Consider the following 23,586-nt stretch of genomic DNA (forward strand, 5'->3'; position numbering starts at 1 on the left):
CTGGTTCTCTGCACTGTCTGATCAAGGACAGACCGAGGGACACGTTAGGCTTTAGGGTTAGCTAGTTTAATATTGGTAAGCTAGTTTAATATTGCTACGCGATTAAGGATAATTAAGAATGTTTTGAATGGAACGGTTTAGGGTTAAAGGGTTTAAAGGGTTCAGGTTCTATGTTACCAATGGTTAAGTTTAGGTCCTATTTTATGCGGTTAAGTTAAGGTCCTAGGTTAGGTTGAGGGGTTAGTTAAGAATAGTTTAGCTTGAGGGGTTAGATTGTTTAAGTCTAGCTCACAGGTTTTGATGGTTTAAGTCTAGTTTAGGGGGATAGATAGTTTAGGTCTAGCGTTAGTTGCCAGCGGTGTCCCTCTAGTACTCCTGTCTGCTGTCGGCCACCAGGTCACAACATCATCTTTAATGCCCAACATATATTTACAATTAGTATGATAATGATTATGTATGATTATTTATAGTATATAAAGATAAACTTCTATTTTCATTGTTCCAGGTAAATAGCTAAATTAAATGGCCGAAAGAGAAACGTTTTCTACAACGTGGTTGAGAGAACGGTGGCTCTCCTAGCGGAGGAGGAAGGGAGCTCTGACAATGCAGCACGGGGCTTCTGGATCAAAACGTCAACACTGACTGGAAGAAAGACACACAACAAGGTCTTAAAAAAAACAATATTTAATTGGTTGCACATGTGACCACACTGAGCCCAGGGTTTATTAACACTGATGGAGGCGCTTCTGCACAAATCCATTTGGGTCACTTTGCCACGTCAACTCAAAGTGAAGAGACGCCAGGAGAAAGCAGAGGGTCCTCAGGGGCCGGCTGGGGGTCGGGGGGGGGCCACCTGGAACCTGACTGGCCAACACGAGTCCGTACGCGGGTGTACGTACAATGCGGGTGTACAAGTCCTTACTGTGTGTATGCACGTGCGCGCCCACACGGCGGCTCCGGCGGTCACTTCTTCTCCACGAGCGTGGGCTCCGACAGCTTCTGGACGGTCAGCTCCTTCAGCAGCTGCTCCACGTAGCCTCTGAACTGGGGCTCGGGCTCCTGGGGGCCAGAGGAGACACGTGAGAGACCCTCCCCTCTAACCCTCCCCCGTGTGGAGGAGGACAGGATAACAACACAGACCCTGACCTTTATTCATTTTTTACACTCAAACACACACCGTTAGAGTTATGAAGGCTCTGAGAGTGAAGTGGATCTTCCGGATCTGAAGGTGTGTTACCCGTTACCTTGCATATACATCCCTAACCTATGGAGGAGGCAGGAGTGCAGTACATACACGATACACCACAACACAGAGTGCAGCTTGACAACATGCTGTGGTCATGGGCGGTGTTCACCAGACAGGCTCACCTTGTGCTCCAGCAGTCTCTGCTTCTCCACAGCCTCCTCCAGGTTCAGACCCAGCCACTCCGCCTCCTCCTCCAGGATCTCAAACTGCTGCTCGCCACAGGGAACCACCAGAGCACATGTTGACGTTCACATCCAGAAACACAGAGCTAACAAAACACTGTATACAGATCCTGAATTGCATTTAGTGCGCACTAAATGCAGTTGGTGTGAAAGCACCCTCAAAGACTGCGTCGGGTTCTCCGACGTCTCTGCTCCTTCCACATCAATCTGAAGTCGTGGTTCAATCTGGACTTCAGAGAGCCAAAGCCAAAAGGTCCTTTCCCCCAATTCCTTCTCCACCATGGCAGAGATAACCCCCACTACGAGCCTTTACTTGTTGTGGAAGTACCAGAGAGTCGGAGAACCCGACGAAGTCTTTAAGATTCAAAATATCATCCGGAGGTGCACACAGCTTTTGGCCGTGATATTATGTATTATACAGATACCTATATATTTAACAATTATTCGCCGAAGGCAATGTAAACGGAGCCTGAGGGATTTATTAGTTTTTATTAGTGTGACGATGCGATGAAAACAATATCCCGAGTTTGAGATCTCAATCTCAGGATATTGCGCAAGATAGCGAACCAATCAAATTGCGCCATCTTAGGAGGTTCACGTGTAGTATATACTAATATAGAATATTATATATATTCTATATTATTCAACTGAAACAAACTATAAAATGAAGTTCCCTCCCTTCTGCACCTAGATGTCGCACGGGATTGGTTGGTGAGTGTGTGACGCAAGTGTTGTTGTTTTTTTTAGAGGGAGAGGGAGAAAGCGTTAATGTTTTAAACACGAAAACCAAGGCGAGTCTCGGCTGCCTCTTGAAAACACCCAGATGACCATAAAATACTCGATACTTAGATATAATAATTGTATGTATCTCACACAGCTATTTCAGAGCTATATCGATTATGTTCGGTATATGGCACAGCCCTACTCTCGTGTTTGAATATTGTTCTACACAAGATGTTTTTTAACAGGACAATGTCAATGCTCTGTGTTGTTACCGCCACGTGGGGGAGTGGTTGAGGGGAGGGTGTCCACGCCTCATGGCTGTGTTTCCTCTGACCAGTATCCGTTAGTGTGCAGCGGACCCACACACACACACACACACACACACACACACACACACACACCTTGTATTTGCTGTAGACGGTGGCCCTCTTCACGGGGTCCTGGGGGTAGAGCTCGGTCTCCCTGCGAGCCAGCCTCAGCAGCATGGCCCTCTTCAGGTCCATCCCCAGCTTGGAGTTCAGGTCCTCCTTTGAGGTCTGATGAGGTTCATACACAGCATAAAATACTGAAATACTACATCCTACAAAAATACAACAAATCAAATACTCAGACTCAATCATAGGAACTGATTTTTGAATGATCGTACATAACAAACTCTGTAGGTGGCGAAGAAGTAAAAGCTGCGTCACGTTTTGAACTACACACTTTTCCCATCTACTTTCCACTGAAGTTTTGGATTGTCTGTGCCGTAAAAGTAGTTAACTATTATGAAGAAGCATTATGGTAACGCAGATCTGCACCGACTTCGGACGTCACGACTATCCCAGCTTTTACTTCTTCGCCACCTACAGAGTTTGTGATGTACGATCATTCAAAAACTCCATGTTATTTCCCATAGACATTTGACAGAGGGAACCGGAGCCTCCAGAGCGAGAGTTCTTCCGATACAGATACCGAGACCCAAGGTCAGGAATCGGGAAGGAAAAACAGTTTGGAACATCTCTAACCACAGCGCTTCGTGTGAGAGCAGGGTGCGTACCTTGAGAATGCACAGATCAAAGCCGTAGGGTTACGGTTAGGGTTAGCGCTTACCTTGAGAATGTACATATCAAAGCCGTAGGCAGCGTCGATGAGGTCCAGGGTGCGCGGGGTGACGGTGATGGTGAACTTGTGGTCCAGGATCTCGCTGTAGAGCTCCCTCTTCAGCAGCTGCGGTTTCCACAGCTTCTTCACACGGTTAGACATCTTGGGAAGGTCAAAGGAGGAGAGTCAAAAGGCTGCGAAAATGAGGGCGAGTTGTTGCTATAATCATGAAAAGAATATCTTTTAAACACAAAAATAAACTTGAGTTTATTCATCTAAATAAACACAATTTACCTGAAGGTTTGATTCCCTAACCCTTAATAAGAAACGTTTATGTTTATGGTTTCAAATTACATGAATAAAGTAATTAGTAGCTCCTCACTTTGTCATTGTTGGCGTATCTGAAGCCTGAGATCCAGCCCTCGCCCCCCCACAGGCCGTCCTGGGACTGTGGGGGGTAGTAGATGGGGATGGGGACGTCCTGGACGCGTTCCTTGAGGCCTGTGGTGGGGTTGGCTCGGTACTTGGCCCCCAGGGGCCTCCAGTGGACCGGCGTGGGCTCCCGGGGCTCCAGAGCCTGGAGGTAGTGCTGGGGCAGGCGGGCGTGGATGCCCTGTTTCAGCTTCATGGCATCCCACAGCTTGGGAGCGTACTTGTGGAGCGGCATGGCTCTGTGTCAGGCCTGGCTCAGGACTACCTGCTGAGAAGGGGTTCCAGTACAACGGTCACAATAATATGGGTGTGAAATATTATTTGTCACGTTAAAACTAATGTTAAGCCAAGATGTGCCATCGTTTTCCTTTATGCATTCATAGTCATGATGTGCCACTCAATGCTATATACATAGCAAAATACATGAAAGAATGAATATGGATTTAATCAATATGATTGAACAACTTACCTATGGAAAACTGCTGAATAAAAACTATGAATAATGACAATACGACAATACATAATGAATGTATGCTGCAAGTGAACAGTTTGGTTTTCTTGCTGTCAAGCAGTAGCGAATAATCCTCATAGGTTAAAGGAAATGAAACATCTTATGTGGCTCTATGATGACTTTAAAGCGACGGACAGAGCAAACCATCGAGAAAGCACATTCATCATCATAGCATAAAGACTCTAAATCACAAGAGATTTCATAACATAACAGAGTTTTACATGATTACCTTACAACCAAGGACACACCGCCACCCTCACACATGGAACACTTCCGTGTTTATCGAACCCGCCCACCGAATCATGCCATACGATGATTGGCTGAGCTGAAACTCTTGCTGATGATTGGCCCCTGAAGCGGTCTCTTTAGTGTTTCCGGGCCAAGTCGAGTTCGCGCATGGGCGTTGGCAAGTATTGGTGTGAACATAAGAAGTTTACGATCCCGTCGCTTTTCAATAATGAAACAACTATTGTTTGTTTCGTCTTCAGTTTCATTACACCTCATTCACCCTAACTTAGATTGTCCCCATGTAATACGCTGCAGCCAAGGTTGCCAGATTGGGCAGGAAATCTGGCCCGATCTGGCAACACGGATAACTGTTGTGGGATGGCGTTTACATTATTTCAAATTTGTGTGTTAATAAGAGAGAACAGATTGGAAAAGGTCCACCTCGCCCGAAAGGTGGAATTGAACCACTCTGCCGCTAAGCAGCTACAGGTTTGAAGCCTGCACCCCGGACCACCGAGGTTCATCCGGGCAATGAGAGAAGACGTCTGACTTCTTTTTATACCTCATCCGTAGTATTGGTATTTTTCTTATGGTGCTAACCGGTCACCGGTCTGTTTTACATACCTTGGCTAGAATTAATCATAAGATCCCCTTAGACACCATTGGCGGTGAGGATTTGGTATAGATGTTTAGATGACTTCATAACACAAGTGCTAGAAATAGCACGGATACTCGGGAATATGCATATTAGCTGGACGTCTATTGGCCAGCTGAGAACAAAAAGAGGCGTCAGATACCTGAGTCATAGGTAGACCTTTGAACTGCGTCACATTAATATTACAATTTTTTTGATCAAGATGCTTTTCCCCCTGGGAAAAGCTTTTCCCACCTTTTCTGAGATGTCTCCCAAATCTGAATTGATTAGGTCTGAATTGCATTTATGTTATTTATGTTGCATTTACATTGTGATGCATTTTTGTATAATTGCCTTGATCATTGCTGTTTAGGCACTAAAAAATATGTCCTACTAGGGGGTATTTCCCCCTAACCACATCATTATTTATGATACTGATTTGTACAATTATGTATGGCTTATTTGACAGTCATGCATTTGTTTTTGCCATGATGTTAAAACAATTGTATAATAATGACATGATTGTTGACAATCAACTTTAGTATTGGTTGTTCTTGGTTAATGCTGGTATACAGAATATACGTTATAGTATTAATGTAGTGTAGTATAGTAGTACACATTAAGAGGGAATGAGAGACAAGTTATTTTATTTCCTTTAATATATAAATGCAAACAAATAGAATCTCTAGACTATACATAAAATAAGCATACTTTATTAAAGCCTATGCACATCTTAACCCCATCATGACCCTAAGCTTTCACCTCTAAGTTCCCCAGTGGTGTAATGGGTAAGGCACTGGGCCCCCAGACTGGGGTTGTGGGTTTGAGTCCTGTCTGGGGGTGTCTGAAACATGGTCCATAACCCTGAGGCTCAGGGATTTGAAACATTCTCTGTCAAAGCATACCTATGAACCTATTCTTCAGTCGTTATGTTAAATCACTACTCCACTACAGAGACGTTCTCAATGAGCTCTTCCTCCTCCAGCTGGGGGCGCTGTTACAGTTCTTCTCTTGGCGAGCAGCACATCTTCTCCTGACAGGCCTCCCCACAGGCCAGCCCACAGGCCCTGCTGGGGGGCCCCGGGGCAGCACTGCTGGGGGTCACGTCGACAGAGGCGGGGCCCAGGGCCGGTGAGGGGGCAAACTCTGGCTGGATGGTGCAGCAGCTGATCCCGAAGCCCTGAATCACCTTGGTGACCGCAGCTATCAGATCACCACACCTGGAAGAATACTGAGTTTATATATACCCGGAAGAACACAGAGTTCATATGTACCTGGAAGAACACAGAGTTCATATGTACCTGGAAGAACACAGAGTTCATATGTACCTGGAAGAACACTGAGGTCATATATACGTGGAAGAACACTGAGTTCATATATACCTCGAAGAACACTGAGTTTATATTTAAGCAATAACTCACAACAGGCTGTGGAATGTTTTCATTATACCACAGTTAAGGCCAAGGGGCGTTGTTACATTTTTTTTTTTTAACAAATACAAAAATGTAGTCCCTTCTGGCTGCCTGCAAAGTGCACAACGGTTGCTATGCAACACACTGTAGCGTCCTTCAGAGAGAAGGCTAGGCTAGAGGCGGTAGCTTGGTTCACAGAAATTTAGCCTACTATCGAGCAGTTCACTCGCCGTGTGCCTATTGCTTTCGTTAGTGTCCTGGACCTCTCTCAATCGAGCCTTGCTCACTCCTGGAAAAACAACATTTTCACCCTCTCCATCAATCAACATATTTTTAGGCTTCAGTGAACTATGCTATTGCTTTTATATATAAATAAACGACTAGACGACAAATAGACGAGTTAAAGTTAGGCGCAGTGTGATATGGAACTCTGCAAACTTATTGAACGTCATAGCAGTTATGTGCAACATATACAACAGTGAGAAACCAATCAGATCGCTTGATTTAAGCCAGCCGTTTTATAAATACCTGGTAGAACATGTCGTTTATAAATACCTGGTAGAACATGTAGTTTATAAATACCTGGTAGAACATGGCGTTTATATATACCTGGTAGAACATGGCGTTTATAAATACCTGGTAGAACATGGCGTTTATAAATACCTGGTAGAACATGGCGTTTATATTTACCTGGTAGAACATGGCGTTTATATATACCTGGTAGAACATGGCGTTTATAAATACCTGGTAGAACATGGTGTTTATATATACCTGGTAGTTCGGTGTCATTTTATTCTAATTGATAAGAGACAGCAGAGAGAGAGGTCGTGTTTCCCGAAGCTCCGCTAGACAGTGGCAAAAACTACTTAATTCATCGTTCAGGTCTACTTTATTTTATTTTATTTCATGATCATAATACTTAAGAATATATCGTTTGTTTCTGTCAACCTCAATTGCTCGATTCAACAATACTTTTTGGCACTTTGACTACCGGATCAGACCGCAGCAAAAGCCTTGGACTTTCCTATCGCCAACATGCCTCTGTACTCGGATGTCTCAGGCACAGAGACTGGGAAATGCACAGACTGCACCAAACTGCAACAGACAGTGGCTCTATTTGAAGCGAGGCTAGCAGCATTAGAAAAATGCAAAGGACTCCTCCAGGATACAGTGCCGATGGGTGAGTTTGCTGAGCTAGCTCAGACAAATACACAACAGGATGATCAAAGCTACACTGTATCCTTCCCGAAGCTGGACAAGAGAGAGACAATTCCAACTGCCTCTCATTGGCACAGAGTCGGCGCTAAGCCCAAACAACATTCCAAAGTGAATCAACAAGTTCACTCAACGCCAAATGCTAAGCTTCCCAAAGCTAAAATCAGCCGGATTAGCCAATCGCTGAAGTTTACCATGCCGCTGAAGAACCGGTTCCTGCCACTCCAGGAGTCCACGAACGCGCTTGCCACCCATGCACCCCTAAGCCCCGAGATGCGTCCAGACGGATGGTGTGGACAAAGACCGACCATGACCCTGTTGCCAGAGAGGTCAGCTGCGCATGCATCTGCCACCCGTGCACCCTTGAGCCCCAGGATGCGTCCGGACGGACGGTGGGGACAGAGACGGAACAAGAACCAGTCGCCACGGAGTCGAGCTGTGCATGCGTCTGCCACCGCCACCTCAAGCCAACAAGGGCCCATCTCACAGAAAGCAGATGAACCAGACACTCTGATTGTAGGAGACTCAACCATAAAGGATATAACTGGTAAGAAGATCAAAACATGCTACTTCCCAGATGTGATGGTTAGTGATGTCAACCAGAAACTAACCACAATTATATTGGAAAACCCCAAAATCTCACAGGTTATTGTGCATGCAGGACTTAATGATATTCAAAGAGAACAGTCAGAACTTCTGAAGAGGGATTTCACTGAACTATTGGACACACTGGACAAATTACACGTTAGGTCATTCATCAGTGGACCCATACCAGCAGTTGACAGGGGAATAAACAGATTCAGTCGTCTACTTGCACTGAATACATGGCTTTCAAGAGTCTGCAATGAAAGAGGAAGGGGCTTTATTGACAATTTCAACTTGTTCTGGGGGCGCAAATATCTTTTCAGAGCATATGGCCTACACCCAAACAGGTTAGGCTCAAAACTGTTAAGGGACAATCTTCTCTTCTCACTCTCCCACCATGAGAAGAAGCAAGACTACAGCCTCCCCCACACATCTACTGTCCCACTATCTGACACACAGATAGCAGACAGACCACAGACCTTGAAGAGAGAAAACAGCCTGCCCGACACCATCGACACCATGCTTTTGACCCTTTGCCTCTGACCTCCAGCTGTCTCCCGTTGATGATGACCACCAGCCTCATCTCTCCCATAGCCACAACGACAACTCCAGTTCCACTGTCTCCTCCCTTTATGATTTTCCAGATGAATTTAAGAAACTGAGAAATGTTGGCATCAAAATTGCATCTGCGTCAATGATACCATCCCCACGTCATGATCACAGTCTGATAACACCCAAGCGGAGGGTGCCCCAGCCCCCCCCCTCCCTGTACTGATAGTAGTCCTGATTATTACTGAGACAAAAAAGGGTTCAGCCGTAGACACAGCACAAAGGAAGTTTTGAAATGTCTCAACATGTGAAAGAGGCTACTCATTGTAAGGGGCACACTCTAGACCTGGTTATCACAAAGGGTCTCAATGTTTCAGATCTCTCTGTGACTGATCCTTCACTGTCTGACCATTTCTGTGTTTTCTTTAATATATCTTTTATTCCCGACATACAGACAAAATCAAATACTGTCAAAAAACGGTATATCAATGAACATTCTAATGTACTTTTTAAAAAGGCCATCTCCTTGCTACCACCTCTCAACCCATGTTCTGCTGATGACTTTTAGAAAACTTTAATTTGAAAATTTTGAAAGTCATAGATGTCATTGCACCTTATAAGGTTAAAACGATTTCTGGAAAGCAAAAGGCACCTTGGAGAAAAGTTGCTTTTGTAACAGCCCAGAAAAAAGAATGCAGGAAGGCTGAACGCATATGGCATAAAACAAAACTTCATATTCACCATGACATCTATAAAGAGAGCCTCTGTGCCTACAATTTAGACTTAAAAAGTGCTAGAGCCTACATTTTTCTCCAATATCATTAAAAACAATACTAATAATGCCAAAACCCTATTTACAACTGTTGACAGACTGACCAAGCCCCCAACACAAATTCCACCTGACCTTCATTCCACTCATAAAATGTTGCAATGAGTTTGCAACATTTTATACTGATAAAATTGAAGGCATCAGACGCGCCATCAATGTCTCCACTTTAAACAAAAATGCTGGACTACCACCATATTCAGGCAAAAGTAACATGGCAATGACATGCTTTAATGTCATAGACTCTAAAACTCTTGTGGAAACTGTGACACAACTGAAGCCATCCACCTGTTGCCTTGATACTTTACCTACCAACCACTTTAAGAATGTTTTTGACTGCCTAGCAATAGACATATTGCAAATAGTTAACAACTCTCCAATCAGGCACTTTCCAAAAGCCTTAAAAACTGCAGTTATCAAACCCCTTTTAAAAAAGCGGAGCCTAGATGCCTCTATTATTAACAACTACAGACCAATATCAAATCTACCCTTCATAAGTAAAATCATTGAGAAAGTTGTTCTCCAGCAACTTAGTGACTTCCTGGCATCAACTGGTTGCTATGACACCTTCCAATCCGGATTTCGACCCCTTCACAGCACCAAGACCTCCCTTATTAAAGTTGTAAACGACATCCGTCTTAACACAGACTCTGGCAAAATCTCAATACTAATGCTACTAGTCCTCAGTGCTGCATTCGACACTGTAGACCATACAATACTTTTGGACAGATTAGAAAACTGGGTGGGGCTTTCAGGCACTGTCTTAAATTGGTTTAGGTCCTACCTACAAAATAGAAACTACTTTGTTTCCATTGGCGACTTTGTTGGCGACTGTTGGCGACTGTTGACAGACTGACCAAGCCCCCAACACAAATTCCACCTGACCTTCATTCCACTCATAAAATGTTGCAATGAGTTTGCAACATTTTATACTGATAAAATTGAAGGCATCAGACGCGCCATCAATGTCTCCACTTTAAACAAAAATTCTGGACTACCACCATATTCAGGCAAAAGTAACATGGCAATGACATGCTTTAATGTCATAGACTCTAAAACTCTTGTGGAAACTGTGACACAACTGAAGCCATCCACCTGTTGCCTTGATACTTTACCTACCAACCACTTTAAGAATGTTTTTGACTGCCTAGCAATAGACATATTGCAAATAGTTAACAACTCTCCAATCAGGCACTTTCCAAAAGCCTTAAAAACTGCAGTTATCAAACCCCTTTTAAAAAAGCGGAGCCTAGATGCCTCTATTATTAACAACTACAGACCAATATCAAATCTACCCTTCATAAGTAAAATCATTGAGAAAGTTGTTCTCCAGCAACTTAGTGACTTCCTGGCATCGACTGGTTGCTATGACACCTTCCAATCCAGATTTCGACCCCTTCACAGCACCAAGACCGCCCTTATTAAAGTTGTAAACGACATCCGTCTTAACACAGACTCTGGCAAAATCTCAATACTAATGCTACTAGACCTCAGTGCTGCATTCGACACTGTAGACCATACAATACTTTTGGACAGATTAGAAAACTGGGTGGGGCTTTCAGGCACAGTCTTAAATTGGTTTAGGTCCTACCTACAAAATAGGAACTACTTTGTTTCCATTGGCGACTTTGTTTCAGAATCAACAAACGTGACATGTGGAGTCCCACAAGGTTCGATCTTAGGACCCTCTCTATTTAACATCTACATGCTCCCACTAGGGCAAATCATGCAAAATAACAATATTGACCATCACTGCTATGCTGATGACACACAAATCTATGTATCTCTATCACCAAATGACTATCAGCCCATTGATCTGTTGTGCCAGTGCATTGAGCAAGTCAAAGACTGGATGTGCCAAAATTTCCTTCAACTAAATGAGGACAAAACCGAGATAATTGTATTTGGTGCTAAAACCGAAAGGCTTAAAGTTACCCAACACCTTCAATCTCTGTCCCTGAAAACCTCAATCAAAGCCAGAAATCTAGGGGTTATCATGGATTCAGATTTACATTTCGACAGTCACATCAAATCAGTTACAAAATCTGCATATTATCACCTTAAAAACGTAGCAAGACTTAGAGGGCTCATGTCTAACGAAGACTTACAAACACTTGTACATGCCTTTATCACTAGCAAGCTTGATTACTGCAATGGTCTCCTTACAGGTCTCCCAAAAAAAACTCTAAGGCAACTACAGCTTGTTCAGAATGCTGCTGCTAGAGTTCTAACAAAGACCAAAAAATGTGAACATATTACACCAATTCTTAAATCATTACATTGGCTCCCTGTATGTCAGAGAATTGATTTTAAAATCATGTTGCTAACCTATAAATCCCTACATGGTTTAGGGCCACAATATTTAACTGATATGCTTCCACTACATAAGCCTTCTAGGCCACTAAGATCCTCTGAGACCAATCTGTTAATTATCCCCAGAGTCAACACGAAACATGGGGAAGCAGGATTTAGTTACTATGCAACAAATAGCTGGAATAAACTCCCTGAGGATTTAAGACTTGCCCCAACTCTGACAGCTTTTAAAACAAGACTCAAGACTTTTATGTTTGCTTTAGCTTTCTGCTAAATCTTAAATGTTTATTATTTTATTTTATTAGTAACTTTGCCTTTATTTTCTCACTTTCTAAAATGCATTTCTTTTAACTCTGCCTTTCTAAAATGTTTTTTTAAACTTTGCCTTTATTTTCTATCTATTTTACTTTTTACTTAACTATTGTTTTCTTTTATTGTATGACAATGTTTATATGTGAAGCACTTTGAGTCTGCCTTGTGTATGAAAAGTGCTATATAAATAAAGTTGCCTTGCCTTGCCTTGCCTAATCAGGGACATAGAGAGGCGGGCTCACCGGTGTTTCTGGAAGCCATCTTGGCACCGTACGTGCACGGACGCCACACTGCGCGTTTCTGTCAGCTGCCAAACGTGGAAGTCGTGCAGAGACTGGACTCCCGGGATGCGGGAGATCTCCCCCTTCAGCTCTGATACGGACACGCTGGCTGGACTGGCCTGCAGCAGCAGCAGGCCGTACCGGTACACCTGGGGTAGGGTGACCCGCGCTTTGGATTCACAACATTTATCGTATTTATTTTGACCAAAACGAATGAAAAGAGCGAGCGGCCTCCTCTGACCTGCGGCATGGTGCTGACCAGCAACACGGCGATGGCCAGCATGGAGAAGGCCACGTCCAGATGGACCAGGGAGGTGCAGCTCAGGGCCACCGGGACGCACTGCGGGGCGGACAGCATCAGCAGCAGCCCCTGGACCACCGCCAGGACCGCAGGGAACAGCGCCGGGAACGCCGCCGCCGCCGCCCGGAGACGGGCCAGCCACCGGCGCCCGTACCTCCCCTCGTCGGGGTGCTCGTCGGAGGGGCTGCTCGGGACTCGGTCCTCAGAGGCTGCAGAAGGACACAAACAAACAAGCAGCCGTCATGACCTCAGCCTCAGCCGGCCAACTGTGAGGGGGAACAGGACGTGATCAACTAGGACCCCCGTCCCACACCGGGACGAGGGGGTTCTTTACCGGGCCCGGGGGGTCCTCCCGGTACCTCCAGGGCATCGAGGGCGCCTGGGTTGGAGAAGACGAGTGCGTGGTCCCAGTGGGAGGCGTCTCGGCCGGCTGTGGCCCCGCCACGCCCTGGCTCTCCTCCTCCCCCTGTCTCCGCTGCTCCCGGGGGGGGGGGGGGCCCGGAGGAGCAGAGGAGTGGAGACAAACAGGAAGAGGTATGTGATAGATCTCCCAGCTGCGTCAACACCACACCGGCCTCCCACCGAGGACGCTATCGTCCTATCACGGGGCTCCGAGTGCTCACCGCGTGTTAGAAGCTGCCTCGTGAAGGGATGGGGAGGTTTACCTCGTCCGGCGGCCAGCAGCCGGGCCCAGCTCAGGCCCAGCACCAGGGCGTTGTGGAGCACGCTGAGTGCCCCCAGCGCCGTGGACACCAGCGGGAAGCGCTTCTCCGTGGGCTCCGTGACCTGAGGGAGCACCTCCAGGAAGTAGGTCCAACACAGGGTGGCCAGGCAGAGCGCCGAGGAGAACACCTCCACGCTCTGGGTCCTCATCTCTGGGTAGGACAGCCCGGAGCAGGGGCGGGGCGGGGCCAGGCCACTCTCGGGACGTCGGCCCGACTCGGCCTCCAGGTCAGGGGTCGGAGGTCGGGGAGAGGAGGTAGGAGGTGAGGTAGGGGGCGAGGTAGGAGGTGAGGTAAGAGCTGCGGTAGGAGGGGAGGTAGGAGGGGAGGTAGGAGGGGACGTAGGAGGTGAGGTAGAAGGTGGGGTAGGAGGGGACATGGAAGGTGACGTAGTAGGGGACGTAGGAGGGGACTCGGTGGTGTCGTGGCCCGCTCCGCGCCGGGCGTGGAGGAAGACGGACATGTGCATGAAGAGGTAGAGCGTGTGGAAGCCGTCCGTCATGGTGATCAGAGACCTGCAGACGTTGCTGATGACGAGCTGAGCCAGCAGCAGACCCAGGGTCTGCAGCCACAGCCACCACCGCAATGCCCTCAGCCCCCCTGCGGACAGAGCCATGCCTGGCCGGGGAGACACAGGGGGACACAGGGGGACAGGGAGGGAGACAGAGGGGGAGACAGAGGGGGAGAGAGGGGGAGACAGAGGGAGACAGAGGGGGAGACAGAGGGGACAGAAGGGGAGAGAGGTGGAGACAGAGGGAGACAGAGGGAGACAGGGAGGGGGATAGAGGGGGACAGAGGGGGAGACAGAGGGAGACAGGGAGGGAGAGAGAGGGTGAGACAGAGGGACAGAGGGGGAGACAGTGAGGGAGACAGAGGGGGAGACAGGGAGGGAGACAGAGGGAGACAGAGAGGGAGACAGAGAGGGAGACAGAGGGAGACAGAGGGAGAGACAGAGAGGGAGACAGAGGGAGAGAGAGGATGAGACAGAGGGACAGAGGGGGAGACAGTGAGGGAGACAGAGGGGGAGACAGAGGGGGAGACAGGGAGGGAGACAGAGGGAGAGACAGAGAGGGAGACAGAGGGAGAGAGAGAAAGAAATTGAAAGACAAAATATTTTGAATATATATTAATTATACGTAAGTCTGCTAAATTCATTGAAACGTCGAAATCTAAATACTTGCAACTGTAATGCAACTAGAGTTACTTCTACTACTACTACTACTACTACTACTACAACTAATAATAATACTATAATACTAATACTAATACTAACGTCAATACATGTTTCAGGATTTAAAATGGCATGAAACAGTTGTTTGAACACTTCTTTGTGTAAAAACAAGCGTTCAAACACTTGTTTGAACACAAATTGAGTAAGTAAGGACCATGTCCCAGAATGCAAAATGCCTTCTTTCTAAAAGCCTGTTCCTGAACTCGTCCAGCGACGCCTGATAGAACAGAAGTTGGTCTTACCTCAGTCAAAGGTCTTCTGTATCATGCACCATCCCGCATGTCAGTTCATATGTGAGGGGCTGCTGCGCCTCTTTCCCTCCCCCTCTCTCTCTCTTTCTCCCTCTCTCCACCCCCCCCCCCCCCCCCTAAGCCGTCCCTCTCATCCACCCGCAGTCATGTGAGGCAGCTGAAGGAATCGTCCTCTCTAACTTAACTCTTAGATCTACTGAGAAGAACCGTGTGATGGAAAAATGTACATGTTGCCTAAGACTTACAGCCTAAGACTTATGCCTTAGGCTGTTCTTTCCTTCACGTATTGTCTTGCCATCCTGCCTTTCCCCAGAGTCGACTTTTCATTGACCTTTGTGCTTGATTCAGCCACAGTCACAAGTGAGCGATGTCGTCAAAATGTTATCCCATGTGCTCTCGTCAGCTGTCCCACCTTCCTCCTTAGAGTCAACAGTCAATAGTCAATAGTGTTGGATGAAGACGTCCTCTTAAGAACTCTTCTGCTTGATAAGAACACAGGCAACTCTGTGTTTTGGGCAAACATTACTTGGATTGATTATTGACATCTGCAATATGGGGAGGATCTGAAACGGTATAAATAACTCTGTCAAACTGTATTCAGGACTCACTCTGCTAGAGAGGAGTCTAATGTATGCATGCATTAAACCTAGGATAATTGCTTTCCAATGTATTGTGTGCTTTTTTGCAGTGGGAAATCTCATCTGTCCTAGACGCAATATCTGTTAAAGGAAATTGCCACGACAACCGTCACTTCAGAAGGTAAACCCGGGTATCACTGGGGGGGGTAGCGCAAATCTATCTCCAATTATCACAAAGCTGCTAGTTTCAAAGGTCTAATATCTGCTATGATTCTTTGACCTTTGAATGATGGTGATCCTTACCGTAGAAGCTTGTCGTGGAAATTTCCTTAGGAGATATTGCGTCTACGACAGATGAGATTTATAAATGCAAAAAGCACACAATAGTTGGAGATAATTAACCTATTTTAATGCATGCATACATTAGACTCCTCTCTAGCAGAGTGAGTCCAGAATACGGTTGGACCGAGCTATTTAAACATCCTCGCCACATTGCAGATGTCAAGGATCGAATCAGGTAATGTTTTGCCGGTGTTCTCATCAAGCAGAAGAGTGCATAAGGGGATGCCTTCTCCCTTGTGACCGGTTTACCCAACATTTAGACAAACCATCTGCAATGGTAGGGTGGCTGACCCAAGCACAAAGGTTAACATTTAGACGACACTGAGGAAAGGTACGGTGGCAAGACAATACAAGGAATAGGAAACAGCCTTAGACAACTAAAAGGAAACCACATATGGATTTTTCCATCACAAGCTGCAGCCGTTGTCTCCTGCAAGGTGAGAGGACTGGGATCCACTGGACCGGACCTGACAGGAGTTGACACTACGGAATTTTATGAATCAACATGCTTGCAAATTCCTGAGGCAAAGCTTTACCCAAAAAGCCACAAGGCCGGACACACACACACGCACACACACACACACACACACACACACAGACAGTTGCAAACACAGACACACACACAGACACACACGCTCACACACACACACACACACACACACACACACACACACAGACAGTTGCAAACACAGACACACACACAGACACACACGCTCACACACACACACACACACACACACACACACACACAGACAGTGGCACACACATGCTGAGACCCACCCACACACACACACACAGACAGTCGCAAACACAGACACACACACAGACACACACACTCACACACACACACACACACACACACACACACACACACACACATACACACACACACACACACACACACACACACACACACACACACACATACACACAGTCGCACACACACGCAGACAGTCGCACACACACGCACAGACAGGCACACACACGCACACACATATATGCATGCATGCATGCACACACACACACACACATTCAAACCCAATGAATACATACACAAGCACACACTTGAATAAAAGGACGATAGATTTTCATGCACCCACGCACGCACACACACACACACACACACACATATATGCACGCACTGGCGCACACACACACACACACACACATATATGCACGCACTGGTGCACACACACACATACACACACACACACACACACACACACCGAAACATATACAAGCCAACACACACACACACACACACACACTTGAATAAAAGGATAATAGATACTTTTGTCCAGTTAAAATAATCAGGATGCTTTCCTCAATGATTAACCAGTAAAAAACATAGCTTACTGTAAATAATTTGCCTAAACTGCTGCTTCCAGATTTTCCTCAAATAATAAAAATCTAAAAGAAGGGAAAGTTAATGTTTTATTTAAACTTGTCTATCTACTTCAGTGTTCTACTCCAAAAAGTGTGTGTGGGGGGGGGGGGGGGGGTGCATTGTGAACCTTTTAGTACAAACTGCTTCTAAAGAGGTCCAAGGCAACATGTGAATTAATTCAAAGAACTTATGAGAAGGATGTATTGTGTGTTCAAGAGCGCAGGGCAGTTTGACACCCTGACAGTGGGCTTCCTGCTGAGATCTAAGATCTAGGGGTATTGAAGCTGCGGTCTGCCTACCACACATTAAAGCAGGAGGTATCTGGTATTCTTCACCCCAATCACACAACCTCAACAAATAACAACACTATCTATGGAGAGGGTATTTTAAGATCATTTTTTATTGTAGTCACCAGAAAGACCATCATTTAATAGAACTAACCATCTTCAGTTGACAAGCCATGGGACAAATGTACACAAGAATGAACACACAAACACAGACACATAAAACAGGAGCAGGGGCAATGCAGGACCAAATTATGCTGATGTTGAAGCTGGTTGGAATATCTAATAGTGCTCATTGATCATTGTTCAAGGCAAACCATCCCCTTGGGAGATATTGTATTGGTCAGGTGTTGCTCTTCCTGGGCATGTGCTGCTGTCTGAGGGCTTGAACACAACAAACATTTACACCTCCAGACCAAACTACTTCTTTATCACATTTTTCTTATGATTTGGAATAAAAACACTGCAGATTTTTAAACAGTAGAATTATTATTCTTTTTTTTATCCAATCGAGATCACGACCTGACCCACGAGAACAACGCTCTGATTGGCTCGGCTGTGTCAGAGAACGCAATGTAAGACCGACTGTTCGATGCCAGCGGTCCGTTAGGACGCCTGGCTGATCACCGGTTGGCTAGTTTCATCTGTCACTCATATCGTAACGACTGAAGAACAGGGCAACATTGTAAACGTACAAAGACAAATAAACACAATCATGAATAAACGTGCAAAAAACTTGTTTGGTCCCGTCTGTGCGGCTGAGGTTTGATCAGAACCATCACATCTTTGGAGGCCTCTCTCTCCCCCCTACTCATCTGAGGGAGGGAGGGGAGGATTAGGGAGGTGGGAAATTCCTTCACAGGAGACTTACAGTAGCTTGGGGGAGTGTGTGTGTGGGGGGGGGGGGGGGGGCAGAGCTCCCACCCTGGGAAAGGACCCAATGTCCCATCAGCCATGTCGTGTATTTCACCTTCAGGGCCCCAGCTCTCTGAAGAACCAGACATAGTGAATCCTGACCTCAACATCCGCACTCAACTGGGAATAATTTAAATCATACATTAGAATGAAAACGGTTACATCATGTGCTTTCATTGAATAGAATGGTGTTGGGGGAGGGATAAAATAAATGAATGACAGCTTCAGCTATATATTTGTGTAACTTCTAAGGCTCCCACGTGTTTCTTAACAAACTCATCCCTCCATTTTGTGATCTTTATTTTGTTTTTCATATCATTTCATATTCCACTCTCGATAAAAAGAGCAATCTCATTATGCATACAATTAAATACTATTTTCCTAGTTTTTTCTGTGGTGTGATTTTCTTATTTTCTCTTCTTACAAACTTTGATTTAACAAGGCGACCATTCTCCATCAACGCTCACCACATGAGAACGTAGAAGTAAGTCCAAACATTCAGACGCATCATTCATCATTACATGCATTTATTTGAGGAAAAATTGCCTTTACATGTCTTTGTGATTACCAGCACATTTTGATTAAGTTAACAAATTATTAAAAATATTTAAAAATTAAAGCATTACAAACAAACTGGGCAGCACAGCATGTTGTCCCAGACTCACACCCGGACAGGGGGGGGGGGGGGGGGAGAGGACGACCAATCACATTCCTTTCCAACTTCTCATCCCACGACTGTTGGGTTTAAACAAAGGGAATAAGGACTGATTGGAGCTCTAACGCCGTGGTCTGTGAGATGGGAGCAGTATTGCCTGAGCTTACCCCCACACGACTTCCACAGAGTGGAAAGGCTCCTCACACACGACTTGTCCTTTAACAAGTCACAGAGATTCTCCTCTGAAGTGATGCCTGTCTACAGTAGATCACTAGACTCCTCCTCCTCCGCCGGCCCATCTCACACACGTTAAACTAAGCACTGGTCGGTGTGAGTGATGGTGTGAGTGATGGGCGGGGGTGAGTGATGGTGTGAGTGATGGGCGGGGGTGAGTGATGGTGTGAGTGATGGGCGGGGGTGAGTGATGGTGTGAGTGATGGGCGGGGGTGAGTGATGGTGTGAGTGATGGGCGGGGGTGAATGATGGTGTGAGTGATGGGCGGGGGTGAGTGATGGTGTGAGTGATGGTGTGAGTGATGGGCGGGTGTGAGTGATGTTTGAGTGATGGTGTGAGTGATGGTTGTGAGTGACGGTGTGAGTGATGGGCGGGTGTGCGTGACGGTTTGAGTGATGGTGTGAGTGATGGGCGGGGGTGAGTGATGGGCGGGGGTGAGTGATGGGCGGGGGTGAGTGATGGGCGGGGGTGAGTGATGGTCGGTGTGAGTGATGGGCAGGGGGTGAGTGATGGGCGGGGGTGAGTGATGGGCGGGGGTGAGCCTGCATGTGCTGCCCGTCCTCCTCTGCATGTGCTACCCCTCCCCTCCTGACCACAAGGCTCTTCGTGCTTGTTGTCATAACTGCATTCTCCTGCATTTGCGTTCATTCAATCCAACATTGACTTAAACCCTTCACCCGAAGATATCTTTATTACCAAGCCCCTTCTCCCAATCAAGAGAAACAAACACCTAATCCAACAGGACATTTACACCAACGGGGCAAATCGCTTAAAGCAAAAACCCTTAATAAAGAAATAACATAAAACACCAAAGGGAAGGGAGGGGAATAATCCACACAAAGAGAGGCTCATAGAACTATAAAATAAATACAAAAACAATCGATTTCTCAAAGCAGCAAAACAAAAGCCAGGATAAAATTCAAACTAAGAATGAATTGAAGGCAACATGAATCACAGGGGGGGTGGGGGACGCTACCAGTGGAAGACGGAATAAAGAAGGCCAGGAAGGAAGGAACAGGGGACAATCTACTCGTATCAAGACGCCTAACGTGTCCCCCGCAACCGTGAGCAGGTGGCGGGGGGGGGGGGGGGGGGGACATCTGGGAAGCAAGACCACGTTAAAGTGTCTGCGATTGGATTTGACGGGCAGATTTGAAGGCTGTACGGTTTGACTTCCATTAACAGCACGACTCATGAGAATGACGCCACTGAGGACAGTAGTGTTGTGGGGGGGTGGGGGGGGGGGGTCAGGGGTACAGCAAACACAAGAGGGACACTTTCAACGACTTTCTCAACTAATTTCCCCTCGGGGGCCAAACAGATCTGTGAACTTGGGAGACCCCCAGGCTGAGGAACCCAGCGAGGAAGTCGCCTGGCTCCTGGTCAGGGTGTGGCTGACTCCATACCACACGTGTTGCGTAGGGGGGGGGACGACCTGTATTCTGTAGTCTTTGGTTAGTGTCATCATCTCAGCCCCCCTCTTGTGGGGGTCCGGGGGTGTCGATCGAGCAGAGCGCCCGACTGTAGGACCTCTTCCTGGGGGTCGGTAGAGGTTGTAGTGTGGTGCAGGTGGAGCTCTGATGTGTAGTGCCAAAGCGTGGTGATGATGGAGCTGTTTTCTAAAGTCTTTCTGTTTGAAAGGCTCTCTTTTTGGTCTATTTAACAAATGTTGGTATATCTTTATGTCAGGTGTTCCAGGCGGCCGGGGGCCTGTCTGTGGAGGGTCTGGCGGAGAGAGACGACCATCTGATGAGAGGCAGAGCGAGGGTCCCACGACGCAGCCTGCAGAGGACCAGAGGGGAGACACTTCACAGGGATGGGGGATTAACCCTGCTTTTTACATTCAGGGGCTTTAGGGCTTTTATCCAAAGCGACTTTCAATAAGTAAAGAGAGAAGAAACGGAACAACAATGTATATCTGTGGGCGCAGTAAGGATGTTCATAGAACCAAGTGCCTAGCAGCACTAACCATCACTAGGTTAACCCATTCCCCGTACGCAACAACGATAGCTAGGATAAGATGCTACACCATGCTCAGTGCTATCATTAAGATCAGAGCGCCCAGAGGTCGTGGTACCTGGTTAGGGTTACCTGGTTAGGGTTAGGGTTACCTGGGGTCTTCAGGGCACGTCTCTCCGCTCCGTCTCCAGGCTGGCGTCCAGCAGCATGGTCTCCACGTCCGACCCGCAGCTCAGCTCTGCTGTCACCCTCACTGCCCACAACACAACACAACATCCCTTTACTGTCTGTCCTCACCGCCAACAACACAACACAACATCCCTTTACTGTCTGTCCTCACCGCCAACAACACAACATCCCTTTACTGTCTGTCCTCAGACCCAGGGCCTTAAAGCAGCACTTATGCTACATTTTTATTGCAAAATAGGTAGTGTCAGGACCCTGAAAACGAAGACCCGGGAAACAAAGACTAAGGGGGTCTCTCTGCTATTCCCTCGAGGAAGACCAAGGAAGCCACCCCTATTGTAGCTCTGTGTCGTACTTCAATCATGGTCAGGATAGACGCCACCCTAGATCCTCAGCTCGGCGCAGCAACCCTTCCAATCCGTGCCACGCAGCGCTCTCTACCTACACCGACCTCCAAGTGATGGGAGGACTCTGGAAATGCCAATCAGTGGTCAAGAAGGCAGACTCCATCTCGGCCTCCGCATCCCTCACAACTCTCCACTTCCTAGCCCTTACAGAGACTTGGATCACTCTGCTACTCCTGCTGCCCTCTCCACCGCCTACTCGTTCTCACACACCCCAAGACCATCGGGGCGAAGAGGAGGGACTGGACTCCTCATCTTGCCGAAGTGGTCCTACCAAGTCCTTCCACTAGAACACTTGACCAGATATGCATTTGAACTCCACACTGTCACTGTGACCCTTCCTATCAAGCTCTTCATTGTGGTGATCTACCATCCTCCAGATCCCCTTCGCGACTTCTACGATGAGAAGGATGACCTTCTCAGCTGCTTTCCAGAAAATGGCACACCACTCATTATCCTGGGCGACTTCAACATCCTGCCAGAGAAGTTGCACACTAACCTGAATTAACCTGAACTTTTTCTGCCACCTTAGAAACTTAACTCTCCCCTTCTCCTCCCACACACAGGGCCGAACCAACTTGAGCTGATATTCACAAGGTCCTGTGTTACCTCGTAGGGGTGGGAAAAATAATAGATTTTTCGAGGCATCACGATTCTCTTTAGAACGATTCTGTCTCGATGCAAATAAGTTAATAATCAGAATTAAAAAATAAATAATAATAATAATAATAAAATATATATATATATATATATATATATATATAATTTTTTTTTTAATATATATTTTATAAAATATATATTAGAATTTTTAATTAAATTTGTTCGCCTGCTATCACATTCTGTTCACCTGCTGCAGGAGCGCTACAGAAAACTCCTTTCCGCCTGCGGGTTCTCTGCTCAGAGAACCGACTTTATCTAATATAAAATATTAGATAAGGTAATTCATCTGTTGATTGTCTTTAATGATCATCACAAAAGTAGAAAGTGATAAGCAAACTGAGTAGCAAACGCAGATGTATATAAATATTTTCGAAAATCACGCATGTAAATGTACGTAAAAAAAAAAATGTTGCATCGAGGTGCATCGATAATCGTTTTAGAATCGAATCATGAGGTGCATGAGATTCCCAGCACTAGTACCTTGGCTCTCTCTGTCACCCCGCTCCCTGTGTCTGACCACCACTTTGTTGCTTTTTTTTTTCTTCTCTCTCCCTCTACGTTTGCCTCAACTGTCCTGTCTTCACTACCTTCTGTCGAACGATTCTCTCAACTATCCACAGTGGAATCCTCTGACACTATAATATCCTCCCTCTCCTTCTCCTTGGACTCCCTCTGTCCCTTCCACTCCAGACCAGCGCAATCCTCACCCCTCCCTCCTTGGCTTTCCGAATCTCTGCGGACTTATAGAGCAGAGTTGCGGGCAGCTGAGAGGAAATGGAAGAGATCAGACTGTCCTAATGATCTATCTCACTATCTATCCTTCTCTCAGACTTCACCTGCCTTCTACCGGACCAAAATCAACTCCTCTGCCTCCAACCCCAGGAAATTATTTTCCATGTTCTCTTCCCTCCTCACCCCTCCCTCCCCTCTCCTTCCTCCCTCCCT

At 46.5% G+C, this 23,586-nt stretch overlaps 2 protein-coding genes and 1 non-coding gene across 7 annotated transcripts in view; all 3 read right to left on the minus strand.

Annotated features, from left to right (window-relative positions):
* Positions 1-674: 674 nt before the first annotated feature.
* On the minus strand, positions 675-4,459 carry mrpl28 (mitochondrial ribosomal protein L28). Of its 2 annotated transcripts, none has more exons than XM_084466538.1 (6): positions 4,407-4,459; positions 3,617-3,934; positions 3,244-3,396; positions 2,553-2,687; positions 1,369-1,455; positions 675-1,059 (listed from the first exon to the last, which is right to left on the minus strand). In XM_084466538.1, exons 2-6 carry the CDS (start codon positions 3,899-3,901, stop codon positions 964-966), a joined length of 756 nt encoding a protein of 251 aa, XP_084322664.1. In that variant the 5' UTR covers positions 3,902-3,934; positions 4,407-4,459; the 3' UTR covers positions 675-963. The 2 variants fall into 2 exon arrangements, with proteins under 2 accessions (XP_084322664.1, XP_084322665.1); XM_084466539.1 differs by having other exon boundaries at positions 3,617-3,931; positions 4,407-4,439.
* Positions 4,460-4,848: 389 nt separating this feature from the next.
* On the minus strand, positions 4,849-4,935 carry trnastop-uca (transfer RNA opal suppressor (anticodon UCA)). Its single transcript has one exon. It is a non-coding gene; the product is annotated as a tRNA-Sec (tRNA).
* A 12,791-nt stretch (positions 4,936-17,726) lies between these two features.
* The window catches only part of ppp1r37 (protein phosphatase 1, regulatory subunit 37), a 37,558-nt gene continuing 31,698 nt past the window's right edge, over positions 17,727-23,586 (minus strand). For 2 of the 4 annotated variants that reach the window (XM_084467421.1, XM_084467419.1), the window contains exon 13: positions 17,727-21,644. In XM_084467421.1, coding sequence (XP_084323547.1) covers positions 21,553-21,644 — 92 coding nt within the window. In that variant the 3' untranslated portion in view covers positions 17,727-21,552. The remainder of the gene's footprint in view (positions 21,645-23,586) is intronic. The other 2 variants (XM_084467420.1, XM_084467422.1) reach the window with 2 other exon arrangements.

This window comes from Micromesistius poutassou, assembly GCF_964030765.1.
Source record: "Micromesistius poutassou genome assembly, chromosome: 4".
Taxonomy (NCBI): Eukaryota; Metazoa; Chordata; class Actinopteri; order Gadiformes; family Gadidae; genus Micromesistius; species Micromesistius poutassou.